This window comes from Astatotilapia calliptera, chromosome 15 (genome assembly GCF_964374335.1).
Source record: "Astatotilapia calliptera chromosome 15, fAstCal68.1, whole genome shotgun sequence".
In the NCBI taxonomy this organism is placed as follows: domain Eukaryota; kingdom Metazoa; phylum Chordata; class Actinopteri; order Cichliformes; family Cichlidae; genus Astatotilapia; species Astatotilapia calliptera.
Window position 1 is genome coordinate 24966862 of NC_137436.1, and position 19534 is coordinate 24986395.

A 19534-nucleotide genomic window follows, 5' to 3' on the forward strand; every position below is an offset into this window, starting at 1 on the left:
ACAGTATACAAGGTCAAATGAAGCTAAACAATGGCTGTTCAACTTTATGTGCACACTTCCATAATATTTGCTTCATATGTGGTTCACTGTGCTTTGAAGAATACCTCACAGGGAATGTTATTGGCTCTTCAGTAGGAAAGGTTTTCATTTTGGCTGTTTGTATCCACAGATTTCCAGCATCTTCCCTGGAAGTTTCAAATAAAGAATCTATCATGGTGTAGTTGTATCTCCTCCCCTCTGTTGTTGTCAGTCTGCCCTCGGGGGGTTCTCTGAATTCATCGCAGGCTCTGCGCTCACCACGTGACCTGGCCGAGCGGTCCTGACAGCGAGCTCTCAGTTAGCAACGACGCAGATCCAACAATCAGCTGTTTGTCGGCTCGGCGCAGAGTGGGTCGGCACACATACGACCGCAGGTCGATTCGAACAGTGCTTCCTCTGCTGCCGTGAAGAGCGGCGTCCTCAGAGCCACAGCTGCTGCAGCGCGAGCTCAGCCACTCATTTCTGACCACTCCACCGAATAAAAGACCGACTTTAACGCTACTGTAAGGTGGCTTACGACACACTATGTGCAGATGTTTCAGAGCATGGTTTTTAGATTGATCTTTAAATGTATTCATTGTTCTCTTTATTTGTGAGGGAGGGACTGAGAAAGCATTTTTGATTTTACACTTCAAATCATGTAACGCTAAACCCGACTTCTCCAAAACTGAGATTAAAAATCGAGAAACCAGCCCCAAATAGCCAGCGTACAGCCTCCAGTGCAGCATAAACCTAAAGCATCTCCTTCATGTGTGGGTGTGTGAGCTTGGTTAGCGAGCTTTATTTACCTGCCGGGACACTACTGCACGGCTCGGGTGGAGCTCCTACTACACCTGTGTGACCAATGAATCATTGCTGGGGTGAGGAGAGAGATCTTTCACACAGTAAATGAATTTTCTTAATTTCTAGGAGTCGAGGCCTTTCCTTGCCAGCCAAAAGATATACTCTCTCCAGGGTGTCATGGCAGGGGCCTTGGTCTGGTTGAAGAGGCCACTTTGGGGTGGCACCTTAGGGAGGCATCCCGGTCAGATGCTTAAACCACTTCTTCGGTTGGGTGCTTTCTGAGCCCCTCCTGAGTGAATGGGCTCCTCACGCAATGTTTTATAACATTTTATCCACAGCAAAATGTCTTCTTACCAAAGAAACAACAGAAGTGGTCACAGATGATCACAAGTAAACCTTCCCATCAGTTGGGTTGGGCGATTGGACCAACTACGTCAGTGGGTTTTCTTTAAACTTTATTTTGCTAATGACTTTGCCTCGTGAGAGTTAAAAAAAACGGACACATCCAGGAATGCAGAGCAGAGATCGCCAGCTGTGCTCTAAAGGTGCCCTCACACCCAGTTTGGCCCCTGGCATTGTCGAGTGTTCAGCCTTTGGGGTCTGTAACACAGCGCAGCTCTGATTTGTTGCTAATGTGGCTGCATAAAGCTGAAACGAACCAGAAGCACAAATACCACAAAGGCGCACGTCTCAATAGGGCAAAGAAAACAGTCTGTGGACTAGAGCAGGGCGATATGGCCAAAAATATTTATCACGATATATATTTGAAAATTTGCGATAACGATATAACCGACGATATAATTGATGCGAGACAAAATACAACTCCACAACATTACTAGCGCAAAAAGACAACCTTCCATTTATTTTCACATAAACAAGAAGCTGGTTTTTATGTACATTAAAGCTTTATAAAAATGTAACAGTGCAAATGCAAATTCCTTGCTGAAAGTTTAACCAAAAGGCATTTCCAGTAGAAATGGGCTGACATATCCTGAGCATAACCATGTATAATATCCACTGAAGTTAAAAAGAGGTGCTTTGCAACATTAAACTGCAGTGTGCAGTACGCATTTTTCGGACCATAAGGTGCACAGGATTATAAGGCACATTAAGTGAAACAAAGCAGTCAGATAAATCAAACTTTATTAAACTCATTCTTCTTGCTTCCTCCACTTCTGTACCATTGATTCATTAATGTTGAATTCTCTGGCAGCTGCTCTATTCCCATGTTGCTGCAGTATATTAATGACTAACCTCGTATTGTGGATGGATTATCTCAGTTGTTCTCCTGACTGAAGTTTGGTCCGTTTACAGTATCCTGCCATGCGATTGCATTTGTCTCTAACCATGAAGAACCTTCACGTTAACTTTTATAAGTGGAAAAGTGTTAGTGTTCGTCCTCCAGCTTCACTGTTTATGTTATGCTAACATAGCTGTGTCGCTAGCGATCACGTAGCACATCATTATATACCAGCTAGCCCAACTTCAGTAACCCTACAAACGTCACTGCTGTTTAGTTTCCTGTCTTCATTTATGTTGGAAGTGATAGCAGAGCTGTACGTTTGATTTTTTTTCAGAAATCTCTCAGTCAGAACATGCTATATCATGCTTAGGTAACTAGCGAAACTAGCGAGCTAACTTCCGCTAGCTTCCTGCTAACTTCTAACTCCGTTAAATGTAATAACTTTTGTTTTCATGGATGCCTGGAAGTTAAACTTTATAGTTACACCTGGTAAAGCAGCAATGCTGATCGTTTTATTAAAGATGAAAGAATTTAGACAGTTTTTAACTCTAAGTGATGCTGCAGTGTTCGTTTGACCTGAAGCATACGGAGTTTAGGACCCAGATTACTCCCAGATTTAAGAGCATCTTAGTCCGACAAATATGACAATAACAACGGCCGCTTGCATGTTCTGCAAAAAAATGTGCTTTGTTGTGTATCTGACGGACAAACACCAAACCAGTTCCACATCACGGAAGTTGCACCATTTTTACAAACCAATTCTGGTTCATCTGTTTCACTCAACAATCGGCCATGTGCGTATGAAAACAAAGGCACTGCGCATGCGCGTTTTACTCCCATTCTATCGCGATATTTCATTTTCCTATCGTTGCCTAACATTATACCGGTATTACCGTGAACGGTATAATATGGCCCAGCCCTACTGTGGACTAAAAATACCTCCTGCTATGATGTGACTCAGGTCTCACAACGAGGCTCGGCTGACAGACCTAATCATACGCTTTTTGCATCACAGGGGAAACCAAAAAAATCTACTTCAGCTCCACTCAACCACGCTCGTCTGCTTCAAAGCAGCTGCACACTGGAAAGAGAAGTTTTCACAACCTTTATTTACGCCCCAATGATTCAGACACCCCTACTGCCACCAGTATAGTCCAACATCCTCTCTGGTGCCCACATTGAAACCGGTGGCATGGTGGTAACTCCACCCTTTACTTTGTCCTGCATCAGGATGTTTTTCCAGTCATTTAACCACGAAGAGCTGGTCTGTTGTTTGACATCATATCACGTTCTCCCGCTTTTATTCATTATTCAGATGAGCAAACAACTGGCTGCTCTTTTACCATCGGCATGTTTGAATATGCAAACTCTGAAAGATGTTCAGCTTGTAAGCAAATACTGAACCTCTTTGTTGTGGAAGTTGAAAGGCTGAGGAGCAGGTGTGTCAGCCTCCTCACTGGAGACTGGAATAAAGGGAAACAACGCTTCTTTGATCAAATGAGGTGATTCGGACGTATTTAATAATGTGGGTATAAAGTTTCCGACCTTGGAAACCGTAACCTCAAACTACTAAGTCACTGCACTTCTTCGAAATAGCCGTGGGACGTTTATGTTTGTTATGCTAAAATAATGGTCAGGACGCCATGGTGGTAAAATCCATTTTTCTGAGCGTGTGTTTAAACATTAAAGAGCACCTTTTGTTTTTGGTAAATATAGCATCCACAAATGATAAGTATTTTCCATAGCAGGCATTAATGTAATGTAGTGGTAATCATTCATATGCTGATGGTGGCTTCTGTTAGTCATGGAGCTGCTAATGGGCTCGTCTGCTGATGTTTAAGGATGTTTTCCTTTTTAATTCATGTTTTTATAATAAATTAAAAAAAATATCTCAGTGTGAACTAGGGCTGAACGATATATCGCATTTGCGATAATATTGCGACATGATCAAGTGCAATTTTCTAACCGCAAAGGCTGCGATTATACTGCGATTATAAGGCTGTCCAAATTACTACCATATCCCAGAATTCATAGCGCGGCCCAGCCAAACTCCAGTTTCCAGCAATGGCGGCCGCTACTAAGTTTTAAAATTACTCATACTAATCTTTCTGGGTCACAAAATAAACTTTTAACATATTTTCAGGCGAGAAAGTAGTTGTGTAAACATCAAATATCTGCTCGGTTTATCAAGATATCCCATATTTGCAAAAGTGCTTCGACGTTTTCAGAGGCGTCTGCTACCCACCAGCTCGACAGCTAGCCGGGAGCTCGAGGATTACTGATGCGGCCGAGAACGGCACAACTCCCGGCACATCATTTTCAGATCACCGCGGAGTTTCGCTGCTCGGGTTAAACGTAATATATAAGTCACTTAGACAACCTAAAAATGTTATTGTTGGGCTTTTTTCAGTGTTTTGTTTGTTCGTGAGTAAATCGGTTTGGCTGAGATTAAAGTTATTAGATTAGATAAAATAAAACTTTATTAATCCCACGGGTGGGTTCCTCCTTGGTTTTCACACAGCTGACTAAACGTCAAACAGAAAACTTATTAAACAGAAGTATGAGACAGTCGAGAATTTACACCAGTGTCTGGTTATATTTTAGATAGCAAGAAGCAGACGGCCGAGTTTATTAAACTCCACCGAGACAGCGGTGACGCTAATCAGAACTAGCCTTCTGATCAGAAGGCTAGACCGTCCAATTTCACGCCTTTAAACTTTAAAGGCGTGTTTGTGTGTGTGTTTATACAATTGCTATTATGTTTGCACTTTATGTGTAATGTTACTGACTGCAGAGATCAGTAAGATGTGTGTATTTTTTATTTATTAGTTTTATTTATTTAATATTATTTTTTAATTGAATGACTGTCTAGTAGTTCACAGATGTCGAAAAACTGAGTGTAGTAAAGCCACTGATTTTTTTTATGTATATTTCTGCAATCTGCACATTGTACTGACTTTCATTTTAATGTTTACACCAGGGTTCCTTGTCAGCACTTTATGCTCAGATGTTTGTAAGCTAAAAATAAACTATTGTGTATGTTCAAATATACTGTTGTGATTGAAGAAGTTAAATAAAAATGTCAGTCATCAATTCATGCATCACCTCATGTCATCATAACAGAGGTCTGTCTTCCAGGAAAGAACAGTTTAAAATTAATGTAATATAGTATTGGCCATACTATATGATGTATTGCTTGTCTTTGTTTAATAATACAGAAGACAAAGACCTTAAAAAATAATCGCATATCGCATCGCAATCGCAATATTGGGGCAAAAAATCGCAATTAGATTATTTTCCATAATCGTTCAGCCCTAGTGTGAACCAAACTGTAGATGTAACAGTGTTTCTATATGTCTGATTATTTTTGTGCTGGCTCTCTTTTCTTTCTTCACCTCTCATATGATCCTGTCTTTGGTGGTATTAATATCAGCTTCACTGGGACTGAGGCTTGTGCTTGTGACAGCATATTTTTTTGTCTGAATAAATTCCTCATCGTGTGATTGAAATTTTTTGCTAGCTTTCCGGGTTTCCTTTAACTTCTAGGTGAAAATAATTGTTGCGACTGTGTACGGGAATTCCTGGGTTAGAAGTGCTAAAGCAGTGTTTGTGTGTAATAATGATCATTCAGTTCAAGATGTTTGCCTGGATTTACGGAAAAACAGACTGTATATAATAGATGGACATTGCCACTGTGCTTGCACACTCACAGACGGTATAAGACATGGATGAAAAGGCTTCAGGTGTGAGAAACTTGTTTTGTTTGATCTGTGAATCTTGGTCATACTGTGTGGGTTTTTTTTTTTTTTTTTAAACGGGATTATCCGGCGTGTACTCACTGGCTGACTTGTGATTGACAGAACATTAGCCGGTGAGAGTGCCGCGCTCTCTATCCTCCTTTCTGACTGGAATAAGGACTGTCATTTGCAAAATGAGCTTTACATTTTATTAATCAGGGGAGTCACACATGAGCTGACACATTAATAGAGCAGAGGGCCGTGTTCTGATACACTGCTGCAGGCAGTGGAGCTTCCCCGGCTCGTCCTTTCACGCTTTGCTTCTCAGACCTGGGAAATACTTGAATATATGCAACTTATGTGAACAATTATGCACCACACTAATGATACGACATGTTCACTGTGTGAAACATGATAGAATACATTTGAACAATATGAATGAAAACTAAACATTAATTTATTGTTATTCTGTTTTTTAAGCATATTTAATAACTTTGGTTTATATTTTATTACCGTGTTTATTATAAAGTGTTATAAAAAGTAGTAAAGGTTATTTTTACTCTGACTTCAGGCGTATCTGTCATGATGCGACCTCGGTGTGTCCCATTTATTTTTAGGATGCTCATCGTGCAGCAGCGTTGAGGTGGCCGGTTTCTAATATTTCAGTTTCATTATTTGCACTTAGGTGAAAACTCGTCCAGCGAGTTGCTTTAAATACACTTCCCTGTATTTCCCTGTTTTCCTTTCTTCTTCTTATTCAAAGTTTTCACTCTAAGCAGCTTTTTATTATGATGGTCTGATGTGAACAATCAGCAGTCCTTCACTTCTCAGCTGCGTCTTTAATGTTTCGTCTGAATGACTCTGTTAATGGAAATCCTGCTCCAGAGGATGCTGACAGCTGGAGACGGGTTAGCTAAGGAGCTACACTTCCATGCAGGATTTTAATATTTAGGGCAGCAGCTAGAAATAGCTTCAGCCCTTTTAGTTTCAGGCTTTTGCTAGAAAAACCCCCCAAAAACATTAATGTGACGGTGAGCGCTGCAGTCGAGGCTCAGCTCTGCTGCTGGCCGGCTGTCGCTGGTACTTTGTGGTTTTCTTAATTAGCTGCTTCAGACGGGAGGGATCAGTCGTCCCCGCAGCTTTGTGAGCTCCGTGGTGAAAGCAACAATTATCGAGTGCGACGTTCAGAGTCTAAAATTAGCTGCAGAGTCAGTTTAATGTTAATGTAGTCAGCAGTAAGGCTCGTTTCTCCAAGGGCTTACCGTTGGAAATAAAGTTGATCAACAGCAGGTTTGATCACCTTTTCAGCTGTGATGGGTAAACGTTGTGCCTTTGTTTACGTTGGAAAAACTACACGGGATGACAAATAGATCATTGTGATTTTTTATTTTTTAATGATTTGCACAACACTGGTCACTATATTCTTCATTTCCGGTTAATACTTGTACAGCTGCTGTTATTGTGTATATATTTATTTATATTTAGATTTCTTCATACATTCTTATATAGTTCTATATTGTGTATTTTGTTGTACAGTTATTTTATTTTCAACTTTAATTTATATATTTTATCTTATTCTTTCCCAGTTAAATTTACCCTTCATTCTAATTTGTGTTGTACAGTTATTTCATTTTTAACCTTAATTTATATTCTATTCCTTCCTAGTTAAATTTACCCTTTTTAATTTTTCATATTTATTTCCTATCTTATTCATAGCCTTTTCCTTTTTTGTTTTCTTTAGGTCACGAGCAGTTGTCCAAGCATTTCACTACATATCGTACTGTGTATGACTGTGTACGTGACAAATAAAATTTGAATTTGAATTTAATCTTTTTCGTGGCAAAAATTTGCAGATTTCAGCAAAGATTTTATACATTTAAAAGTAGCTAGGTGTGGACAAAAACATTTTAGTTAGTTGTGGTTTTTCAGTTTTTATTTCAGCTATCTGAAATGATATTTGCCAGTGACAAATATAATGTAATATAGTGTAAAATAACAATTAAAAAGACAGAAACAAGACTGAACTAAAAAACCAAAACTCCAGACAAAATTAAAACTGCAGTCCAATCAGTTTCCACAGACTTGTTGGACTGTTGTTGGCTGTCGCTCTAAGAAGCTCCACATCACTTCCTGGGTGGCATTGATGAGCACCCACGAATTAAATCATGTTGCTATATGTTGATCTGATTAAATCTGGAACTTGTTAGAGTCCTGGGATTGGAGAAAACTCTGGGGGAAGTGCAGACTGACTGTCCTGAGGCAGGTTTTAGTGACAGTATTGGTATGCTTGACACGTTTGTGTCATTTTGCAGGGGAAAAAACTGAAGTGAGATAACTTTATTGGATAAAAACATGTATGGATATGCTTTTGCAATACTCAGCATATCGCAGAATGTTTAAATTGCATTGATGTTGTATTGTGAATGAAGTATTGTGCAAATATTGTATCGCGGGGTGTCTGGCGAGTCCCACCTCTGTAAAGTACAGCAGCTGTGAATGGCACAAAGCATGCCTGACATGCCTCTTTGGTAAAAATGGCTGACTTGTTGGGCGGAGCTTCTTTGTTGCAATTTTGTAGGCGGTGCTATGGAGCGTTTTCAGGTACAGGAACCATAAAATATATAAATTGTTACCACTTCTTAAAAATATGAAACTTTAATAACAGCTTCCAGCTTCACCAGATTAATGCTTGAGCTTTAGAGTGCTAGTTATTATTATTATTATTATTATTATTATTATTATTATTATTTTTTATTTTTTTTTGTTATTAATACTATAGAAAACTTCCCAGGGTGCAGGGAGGCAAACACAGCTCAGTCCCACTAAGTGGAACGATCACTCTTTGATCTTTCAGCAGTTTTTATTGCAGTAGCTCAGCTGAGTTAAAGGTGATTACATCACATCCTGTGAGCTGCAGGAGATGTTTGCTGTGTCTCTGATGGTCTGTGCAGGCTGCGCTGAGCCGCTGTAGCAGGTTTGATCTTGTCTTTGTGTGACCCGCCGTGTGTGCGATTGTTCTGGAGGATTGCAGACAGTGTTAGACTCATAATGGAAAATCATCATATTGATTAGAGGCCAAGGTTCAAAGCCAAAGTGCCCTGCAGCAGCGCAGCATCAGTATACAGGAATGAGTGAGTGAAGGCTCCCTGTGGGAGTTTTGAATGCCTTCATTAACCTGCTGTGAGACGCTGTGGCAGACTGAACCTCTGCTGTACAGTCCTGAGGTTCCTGTACACTTTGTGCTGCTGTCAGTCACTTGGTGTTTGAGGCTTCTACACTGTAGATGTGTGAATAGTGACTGGCAGCTAGTGCTGCACTGGAACAATATATATAAATACATAACTATATCTATCTATATATCACTATAAAAATGTTTTTAAAGCTTTTATAGACCAAATAATTTCAGAAAGTTACAGTTTATGTTACAGTGTGCTTATTAAATAGGTTACATTGTTTTAGCCTGTTGTCGAGTGTAGTTATGCGTTTCCTTTTATATAACATCAGCTGACATTTATCTGAACTTTAACAAATGCTTTATTTGTAATACTTTGGGTATATTTTATTATTTTTAAGTACTTCATCAATATAAGATTATCTTATTTTTAATAAAGTTGTTGTGTTTCAGATATTAAAGGTTAAAATAAAATAATATAATAAAATACAATTGTAGCATCTGGACACTGTAGATCAGTCTGAGAAATGAACTTTATTTTTTATTCTTAGTTTAAATAATATATTTGACCTTTTTAGAACTGAACGTCCGAATCAGTTACCGGTAGTTCAAAGCTGTGCCATCAGGAAGTCGGTTTGGATGACCTCATAGTTTTGTCCTTTTTTTTTTTTTTTTTTAATGAACTTCCTGGTCATCAGTCATCCATTTGTAAGTGCAGCTTCCTTCTCAGCTGCAGGATTAAATGTCCTGATCGAGGAGCTTTTGGACGCAGAGTCGTGGGTGAGGTCATATCTGTAGATCACTACCTTCGCCCTCATTGGCCAGCAGAAGGAGTCGGCGAGCGTCCGTCTGTCCATTTCTCCGGGCCATCGGCTCCAGCTGTTTGCTCAGCAGCACTTCAGGCAAACGTCTTTACTTGGTTTATACTTTTACAGTTTGACTAATTAATTCGACCTGGGAAACGAAAGTGTGGTTAATTAAAACATCTTTGCCTTTGGCTTTGAAACCAAGCTGCCAGTTTGGCTTTTATTTTAAAAGTTTAATTTAAACTTGGAGCAGTTTACACAAGGACAGCACACCTGAAACTGCCTTCCCTCTAAAAGTAGTTGAAGTTAACACCCAAACCCTTAATCTGCTGGCTCTGCTGTGCCTCGGGGCTCATGTTTGGACTCGTGCATGTGTTACTTTAAAGGTGTCTCTTCACTCACAAAGCGCTTCAACAGGCTTTGATGAGCATGCTAAATGAGCCGTGCCTTATATCAAATACAGCACAGCTATTACTCACTGCAGTCATTAACTTCCACTTCATTTTGATGCCAGATGCTACGACCGACAACCCCCCGCCCGCCTCTCTCTCGGGATAGTTTCATAATGGCTAACGGCCGTGCTCGAACTTCTCTCCACTGCAAACAAGCCAGAGAACCCACATTTCAGTTTGCCAGTACGTGATGTCACCTCATTGAAAGTGAACAAGAGGCCTGAAACGCATACCCATGAATCCTTCCTCCGGCTGCTGCAAACAGAGGAATTAGCATTAAGTGAAGTGCACACTGTGACCTAGAGTCCCAGCTGATAACTACGCTTCTTTTTTTTTCTCCAGTGACAACAATAATAATACTGCACACGTACAAGGTCACAGTTTGACCCTGTGACCTCGTATTTGAGCGTGCAGCTTGGGAGCGTGCATGCGGTGTGATCGGGTTTGCTTCTGCTTATGTAAATGTGCATCACAGTGAACACCTGAGGGGATCACACCTGTTGGTCTCCAATTACAGCAGCGTCCAGGCTGCTCTGATAAAAGGGGCTCATTGTACTGGGATTGTGATGGTTTAATATCCCTAATTAGTTTTGATGGGCTCTTAGTGCAGCACTCAGACAGTGCGGGGTAATTATTTTAAGTTCCCAGAGAAAAGCCTGCTGCTGTTTGGCAGGAAGCCACCGTGTGTGCAGGGAGCTGCTGGGTGACGGTCGCAGCTGTGTGGATGGAAACGAGCTGGCTCAGAGTCTCGCTTCTTATTGGCTGCTCACCCCGCCCGGCTCCTCTTTTTTTCTTAGCGAGGTCACGATGCTCCTCGATGGTTTTTCTTAGGCTTTGGGATGATGCTTAGTCATCCTCCAGTGAAACACAAGCTTTCACTTTAGAGCTTTCAAAGTTGTCTCCGCGTTCCCACGGCAGGATGTTCACTGATTTAGGAAGCAGATTTGTCATGTCCTTTTAAGAGTTTCTAACTTTGTGAGACACTAACATTACTATTTTTATTATGATTCTTTGGCAGTTTTTATAATCTGGTTTATTATAAAAACTTGCACAGAAATGTCACTTCAAAGGGACAAACAGACTTTTAAGATCAGTGTTATTTGTTTTTTTTCTTTGCTCTACTACACAAAGGTCAGTCATTGTCTTCAGCCAACCACTTTTACCACTAATGTGATGTGTGGTTTAGAGACAGTGTCACGGATTTAAAAGCTGAAGATGTTAGCATTTCATTGCGAGGACAAGGATGGGACAGAATTGGAAATGAGTCCATCGGGTACAGCTGAGGCTGAGATGGTGTGGACATGTGGGACAAAGGTCAGAGATGATTCATGGATGTAGTGAAGGAGGACGTGCAGAGAGCTGCTGTGACAGAAGAAGCTGGTATGCTGTCTGTAACCACACCATCGCCGGTACTTCCTTTAATGTGACAAATGCATCAATTCTGCATCAGGTTAAAACCTCAGTGTGATAGAAAGTGTTTTTTGAGCTGGAAGTCCGTGCTGTGTGCGTGTAAACACGCTCTGGCCTGCGAGGCTGACCGTCAGGTTCTCACACATGCTGGTAGTTTATGGTCTGCTCTGCCTCCGGCCGCTCGTATTCACGGAAACAACGGAGAGGACAGGAATGATGAACTGCAGCTACTCCGGCTCCATCAGCTTGCATTTGTTTACATCACTACATATCCGGTTGTTCAGTGATGATGCGACGAATCCTACTTCCGGGTCTAAAGTAGGCCTAGTCTGCGTTTAATATGGCTTTTGTGTTGTTAACATGTTTAATGTTATGTATTTTCTTCTATTTGATCTCAAAAAGCTCCTAAAACAGTCAGTGATCCCTGTTGACCTCCCTCGGCTTTTATTACCGCTAATCATTTATTTAAGCTCAGTTTTTAAAACCTTAGGATGTAACTACAGCCCAGCCCATGCAGCAGTATATGAATGACTAACCTCGTATTGTGGATGGATTATCTCCGTTGTTCTCCTGGCTGAAGTTTGGTCCTTTTACAGCATCCTGCCATGCGATTACATTTGTTCCTGACCACTGAGAACACTCACGTTAATTTTTATCGAGTGGAAAAAAAGTTAGCTTGTTTATATTATGCTAACATAGCTGTGTCGCTAGCGGTCACGTAGCACATCATTATATACCAGCTAGCCCAACTTCAGTAACCCTACAAACGTTACTGCTGTTTAGTTTTCTGTCTTCATTTATGCTGGAAGTGATAGCACAGCTGTACGTTTTAATTTGTTTCCAAAACCCCGCAGTCAGGACATGCTATATTGTATTTAGATAGAAGCTAGCGAGCTAACTTCCTGCTAACTTCTAACTCCGTTAAATGTCATAAATTCCGTTTTCATGGATGCCTGGATGTTAAACTCAATTGTTACACCTGGTAGAGCAGAACGCTGATCATTTTATTAAAGATGAAAGACTTTAGACAGTTTTTCAACTCTCAGTAATGCCATAGTGATCGTTTGATATATGGACCTGCAGCGGAGTTTAGGCCCAGACACGGCTAGTGACGTCAGACTGAACAACCGGATTACTGTACTCATAGGGGTTTCCACGACATACTATACTGTATGGTGACACACATATGTGGTGATGCTAGCGTGGTAGTGCGATGAACGCTGTAAGGAAGAAATGGAAATCATCACATCAGTCTGTGGGGAAAAGAATATTTTGTGAAACTTTTCTTTTCGAACTTTTGTTTCTTACAACAAGGATTAACAAGTCCTAAACGTTACACTGCTGTTTTATAAAGTGCGTCATTTTTGTGATTTTTAGTGTTTCATGTTTGAATGACAGCTGTTGAAAATCATCATTTTTACAGCTGTCAATCCATAAAATCTGATAAAATATAAACACTGTTGTGCCTTGCTTTGTCCTCAGCGATGTTATTGTAAATTTATTGTCCTTTATTTAATTTTTGGGCCTTTGTTTTTGACTGTGTTCAGTTTCCAGAGCGGTTTTGGTTTATTTTAGGTTTGTTTTTTATTGTTTAAGGAATGCTAACGTTCAGACTTCATTACTTTGTGTGCTAGTTTTAATCTTATTAATGACTAAAGCTAAAGACAAATACTTCATTTATTGCACATTTGGAATGTCCTTTTAACCGACTTCTATATTTTATTCTAGATTTGTGAGTGCATCATGAGACTTCAGGGAGTTTCTGTCCCTGTGTCACCGCTGTAACGCGATCAGCTGCTGCTTTGACTCACTAACACTGTAATTGGTTTTCTTGCTGTCAGAAAAATCTCCTGAAAGCCCAGAGTCAGTGCTGTGTTTCAGTCTGTAGTATAATGAATATTTCTAATCTTGATGTCCATTTCATTGATAAACTAAAGACAGACAAAATGGTTTAATAACGTGGCTGTTACAAATGCAGGAACAAAGTTTGTGCTCTAAAATATCTTTGGAAGTCAGGGAAGTAGGTGGCCCCACCCACCTCGTGTTTAAGCCTTCTGTTTGTGAGGGGCAGCCAATCAAAAGAAGGCTGGGCTGAAGGGGGAGGGGCTAAAACTGTTTCAGACAGAGGATCGTGGCACAGTGTCCGATAAATAAAGATTATTTTGAAATGCAAGTCATCAGGGTGCAGTGAGATAAACAGACTTTAAAACAGGAGGCACACCTCCTACATGTCACTCATGAGTACAGCATCCTTTCAGTGTTGTGTGATTGGTTGTTTGGGATTTTTATGGTTTGCTGAGTGAAACGAGTACCAAGGAGCTGAGGTGCAATCAAGGCAACACACTAGGAGCCAACTGAGCTTTAAACAGAAAGAAATGTTTGCATGTTGGAGCTGAAAGAGCGCCGCTGACTGTCGTGTGTCATGTTTTCCAGAGCCTTCAGAGCGGCGAGATGGAGGATGGGAAGCCGGTGTGGGCGCCACACCCAACAGACGGGTTCCAGCTGGGAACCATAGTAGACATCGGAGCTGACAGCCTCACCATCGAACCCCTCAAACAGAAGGGAAAGGTGAGCAAACTTTGAGGGTTATCTGCTTTACAGGAGCAGTTATTACTGCACTGCAGACTTATTTACTCGCCTGCCTTCCTACCCCGAGACCGTCCCCAATTTCTCAACTGCGTCCTGATGTCTGTGTGCAGGACTCGGGTTGGAAGGATGACATTTATTTTACCTCCAAGCATCAGCGTTGTATTAATAACACAAAGCAAAGACTTAAACGGCTAGCTGTAGCTTCATCACCTCTACGTCAGCCTTTTTATGCCTTCCTCTTTTATTTTGAAGAAGAATGAGTGAGATGAAAATGGTTTTGAATCGATCGGTCCGCTCTGGCCCTTCTTTGATGGGTTTATCTGATGTGCTCTCACCTGCTGTGTGTTAATGATTTAATGTCCCACTTAGCTCGCGGGGCTTCAGGCCACCTTTCTGGAAGCAATAAAGCATTGTTCACTCTGAGATTCACCTCCGGTGCTCAAGTGCTGATTAATCAGAAGCCAAGTGGCTCTGTGCAGCAAGATAAACGCGCTTTTTTTGATATCGCCTCCGTTGATTCGCTTTTCTGCTGCATCAGGTGCTGAATCGCTTTCAGCAAAGCTTTTAATGTCACTGAGAGTCTGTTGCTGTGGTAACCCCTAAAGCTCGATGTCCGTCTCACTAATCTTCCCCCTCGGAGAGGCCTTGGCAGTGACAGCGTTCCTCTTTAAAGAGGCTCCTCACTGATTTACCGTCAGCCTGTAAAACACAGAACCGTATAGGTGTGTTTCCACACCTGCCTGAGTCATGAGTGATATTTAAACAGGAAAAGTGATTTTAATCCTGCGTTCTTTTAAGAGTGGCTCTCGTTCCTGGATGTTTTCTCTGAATAAAAGATGTTGCACAAGGTTGGCCTCACTGGATTTCTGGCCGTTTACTGGAATGAGTTGCAGCAGTTTTTACAGCAGTCATTCGACACTCACACAGCCAGTTTTATGGTTTTTATCTCCCTCCTCACCATCTCTATCCAGAAATATTTACTCCACCTTTTACTGTGCCCCTGATCTTTGCACATTTGCTCTGCAAACGACTGCATAAACGGGGCCTCTCTGCATTTACAGAGAGATTCCTGGTAAATGTATTTTAAATGTCACACCAGTTTGAAATGATCTCCGTTATGGATGGAAAATTACAACTGGGGAATTTCAAGTGTTCAGTGATTCACAACAATTCATGGATTCAATAAAACACACGAGGAGACACTCCACCTTAAAAGTACCCGGTACCTGCTTCAGTAGTATTTTTTACTGCACACATTCTTCCATCTTTAGTGGAACAGTAAAAGTAAGCTAACGCTGACAGCTAACATAAACGTTTTATTTTGTTGGGACTGACCTTTATTTACCTCACCTATGGCCATACCTGGCCTTCTACTAATATATATTTATTATAATTAATTCCACTTTAGCATTTGTATCCTTCTTGCTCCTTCTTGCTACATTTCACTGTTTCACAGAAACCCTTCACTCCTTTTCAAGGCTTTTATTTTTAATCATTTGCACAAACTTGAGTGTAAAAATAGATGTTTTTCATTTGAAGAACCAAAAAGCTCCATGAATCTGACATACGTGTCTTATTATTTTTATCAAAGGAGCGACTGACAGAGGTGCAGGTAGAGAAGTGAGATGTGAGGAACAAGTAAAGGCTGATGAAGATGCTTCTAGACAGATGGCTTTATTATGTATTTGTGTACTCGGAGCGTTACACCTCTGCACACACAGTGTGTTGGTTTGCATTAATGAAGTTTGTCCCACGTGTATCAGTCTCTCACTCGTGTGCTGAAGTCAAAGAAATACGATGAAATATGAGACCTCACGTTACGAGCAGAACCAGCCTTTGTGGTGTTGCTGTTGCTCGCTGTGGTCTCATTTCAGGGTGTGAATATCGTGACGTGTCAATGATATGTTAACAACTGAGTTTATATTAAGTGTCATCAGTGATGTCGCCCCTTTTGAGCTGCTAGCTTCTGGTTTTCTGGTCACACATCCTCTTTAACAAAATATCTTCATGATATTCATCGTGACAAAAATATATTTCGTGACGATGGCGTCAGATAAGTCGCCTTACTGTGCAACTGAAAGATGAGAGCATCAACACAGGAAATGATGCTTGTGTCTTTGTAGCTGACTTGACGCATTGGACCGCTAATGGAGGCTGTTTCAGTCTTCTGTCTGTAATCTGAGAAAGCTTTAACTCAGGATCCGCCCACTTTGAGCGTTCAGCAGTTATCTCAGTCGTTGTTGCTTAAAGTGACTGAATGTCATCGGCTTTCTGTGGTCAGCAAAGTGCTACTAGTTGCTTCCTGTGTGGACGACCCTTAAATCATCACCTGCAACAACCCTGTGACTGATGATGCTAACCCCGGCCCTCTGCTATTAGACTGTGTTGTTTCTGTTTTTAAAAATAGTTTTCCTGAGTCTTTGCAGTTCTGGACAAAATCAGTAATTATACTGACTGCTGCTCATCAGAAAAGTCCTTTTTGCTTTTCTTCAAAGCGGCGTGTGGGCATGCACCGCGAGCCCGTTGAATAAATCGGCTAAAATGAACTCGCAGTGCAAACTTTGATGGCGTCGATCAGTAGAAGAGTGCAAGCTGTCTGCCGTCTCAGGTGGATTTGTTAAAAACCTGAGGATTTTGCACCTTGGAGCCATGTGAGTAAAATAGTAGGGTCCCTGAGTTTTGCCTCAAAGGAGCTGATAAACCAGTTCTGACCCCAACTTAAACACCATAAATCAGTTTTATCGGTCGAGGCAGTACAAAGCCTGCTTCAAAGGGTTTCCTGGTAGGAAGGGTCCCTCTCTGGGTTTACCACAGAAAACAGTATTTTAACAGTAATGCTCTGATCTGCTGTCAGAGCGAGTTTCTGGGCTTGAATCTGAACAATGTCCCGTCTGTCCCGCTGCAGCCACTTTGTGCCAGTGTCTGACGATGTGCTCACTCGCTGGCCGGCCTCCCGGGATGGACGTCAGGGGAAAGACGGAGAGCATGAGACCCTGTCATACTATCGCTCACAAAGAGCCGGCCTTGTCTGTGTTTCTGTTTCCCAGAGAGTGTCTGATCTGCCTCGGAGCTGCAGATGGACAAAACTGTTTGAAGGGCATTACTGAAGGAGATGAAGTTATTTTTGCAGCAGATACTTAAAAAGGCAATTTTGGAGTTACTTATTTTGTAACTTATTTTGTTCTCGCCAAGAATGAAATAAGATGATGAAGTTTGATGATGTGGCTTTAGTGCCAGGAAGTTATTAGCTTTGATTAGACTGGAAACAGGAAGAGGACTAGCTTTGTTTGTACCATAAACCATGAGTCACTTGCACCAGCTATTCATCCACTTGGCCAGTTCGTTGCACCAGTTTATAGCCAATCCTTAATATCCAAATCACTGATCAGCCACAACATTAAAAGCAACTTAATTCCATTTAATTGCATTTATATGCCACCAAATCACAGCAGTACTTATCTGAGTCTGCTTCAGGTTGTTTGGTAAACACTACAGTACTTGTGACTAGGGCTGGGCGATATATCGAGTTTTTTAAAAATATCGATATATTTTCATACGAGATATAAGATGTGACAATATCGTTTATATCGATATAGCTTATGTTACGTTATAATTATACTTGTGGAGCCGCAGGTTTGCCTCTCTTTCGTCCACTTTTGTCTCTACGCAACGTTACTCGGCCTCGCCTCTCCTTCACTGAACACAACTCCCCCTCCCCCATAGCTTCACCTGCAGGCAATGACAAGATGAAAGCGGAAAATCTCCGTTAGCGAGTTACCGCGGATCGTCCCGTGCGTGGGGCTGGACGGCGTCAACGTGTTAGCGAGCTAACCGCGCTAACGAGCTAACCGCGCTAACGACATGCAGCCCGGAGGAGCTGCACGGCCTAAAATCCTTTCATTTTCTCAAAACTCGACAGTGTGCCTTATGTATGAATTCTGGTTGTGCTTACTGACCGCGAACCGATTTTATGTGGAACACGGCGCTCAGCAATCTGTCAAAAAATGTTTTAATATGACTTTGCTAAGCTACGGAGCTGCACCGCTTGATGGATTGTCGGAGGATTACAGCTACCGGGGAGGAGCCTCGCGGAGTGATACGTACTGTGCTTCAACGTAATATTACTGTACTGTGTGTGTATAAGGACCACAAATGGCACCTGTTCAGAGACGTGGTGCAGCTGTGAAATCTGTCTCTTTGTTATTATGCTCAGCGTCTATTAGTTTACATTTTGACTGCACAATTGTGAGCTTTTTGTTATGCACAAAAACAACATTGTTTTCTTTTATTTATGGGCCATGATTATTTAATAAATGCTGATAATTTATTTTTAAGTAATTTCTTCATGTACATCTACGCTGTATGTAAATAAAAGTGCCCGTGTGACATCTGGGACACAGTGTGACTAAGAACTCTCTTTTTGTTCTTAACTTATGGCTTTAAAAAAAAAAATCGAGATATATATCTTATATCGCCATCCAACTAAAAAATATCGAGATATGAATTTTGGGTCATATCGCCCAGCCCTACTTGTGACTGAATCCCCAGCCCTCCAGTCTGAGAAGGTGCTTGGTTATGGTGTTGTCTCACTGAGGCAGCGGGTCCACTTCAGGCCACTTGTCATCTTGACACATGGCTCTTTTTCCAGGGCTAGGTGTGGAGGGTTGTGTCCAAAGCAACTGTTCTTTTCTTGCCTTCTTCCCAGCTACATGAGAGTGAGCCAACTCTCATTACTACATTTTCAGAAAGTCTCTCCCCAGTGGGACGATTGGGGTCCTTGCCAAGATATGGGAAGACATTGCAAATGTACTTGGATTTTAGGTCGCAAGCCACCCAAAACTTGATCCCAAACTTGTCAGGTTTACTTGCAATATACTGTAGGAAACAGCACCGAGTCTTTGATGGGAAAAGCTGTTCATCAACGGTGATATGTAGACCAGGGTTGTAGCACGTGATGCAGTTGGTGACAAATGATCCCCACACACTGGAAATTGCAGCGAACTTATCAGTCTTTGCTCGATCACTGCAGGTGGACTTGTCATCAAAGCGTAGGTGTTGCATGATGTCTTGGAAGCGGTTTCGTGCCATAGTTCCAATTATCTGTGGGTTTCCCAGGTTTGCTGACCAGCAGTCATTTAGAGATGGAACCCTGTTAACCCCCCGCAAGATGACAATTGCAATAAATGCCATTAGTTCAGGGAGGTCCATGAACCAATGAACATGCTCCGTGCACCACTCAGCAGGCCATTTGTAAATATGTGTACAAATGGTTGGTTTTTTGTACTGTTTTTATCAATAAATCG

General features: G+C 41.4%; 1 protein-coding gene across 8 annotated transcripts in view; it reads left to right on the forward strand.

Moving 5' to 3' along the window:
* Nucleotides 1-19534, forward strand: part of myo6a (myosin VIa) — a 155450-nt gene that overhangs the window by 15140 nt on the left and 120776 nt on the right. For all 8 annotated transcript variants that reach the window (XM_080289818.1, XM_080289815.1, XM_080289819.1 and 5 more), the window contains exon 2: nt 14076-14210. In XM_080289818.1, coding sequence (XP_080145944.1) covers nt 14094-14210 — 117 coding nt within the window. In that variant the 5' untranslated portion in view covers nt 14076-14093. The remainder of the gene's footprint in view (nt 1-14075; nt 14211-19534) is intronic.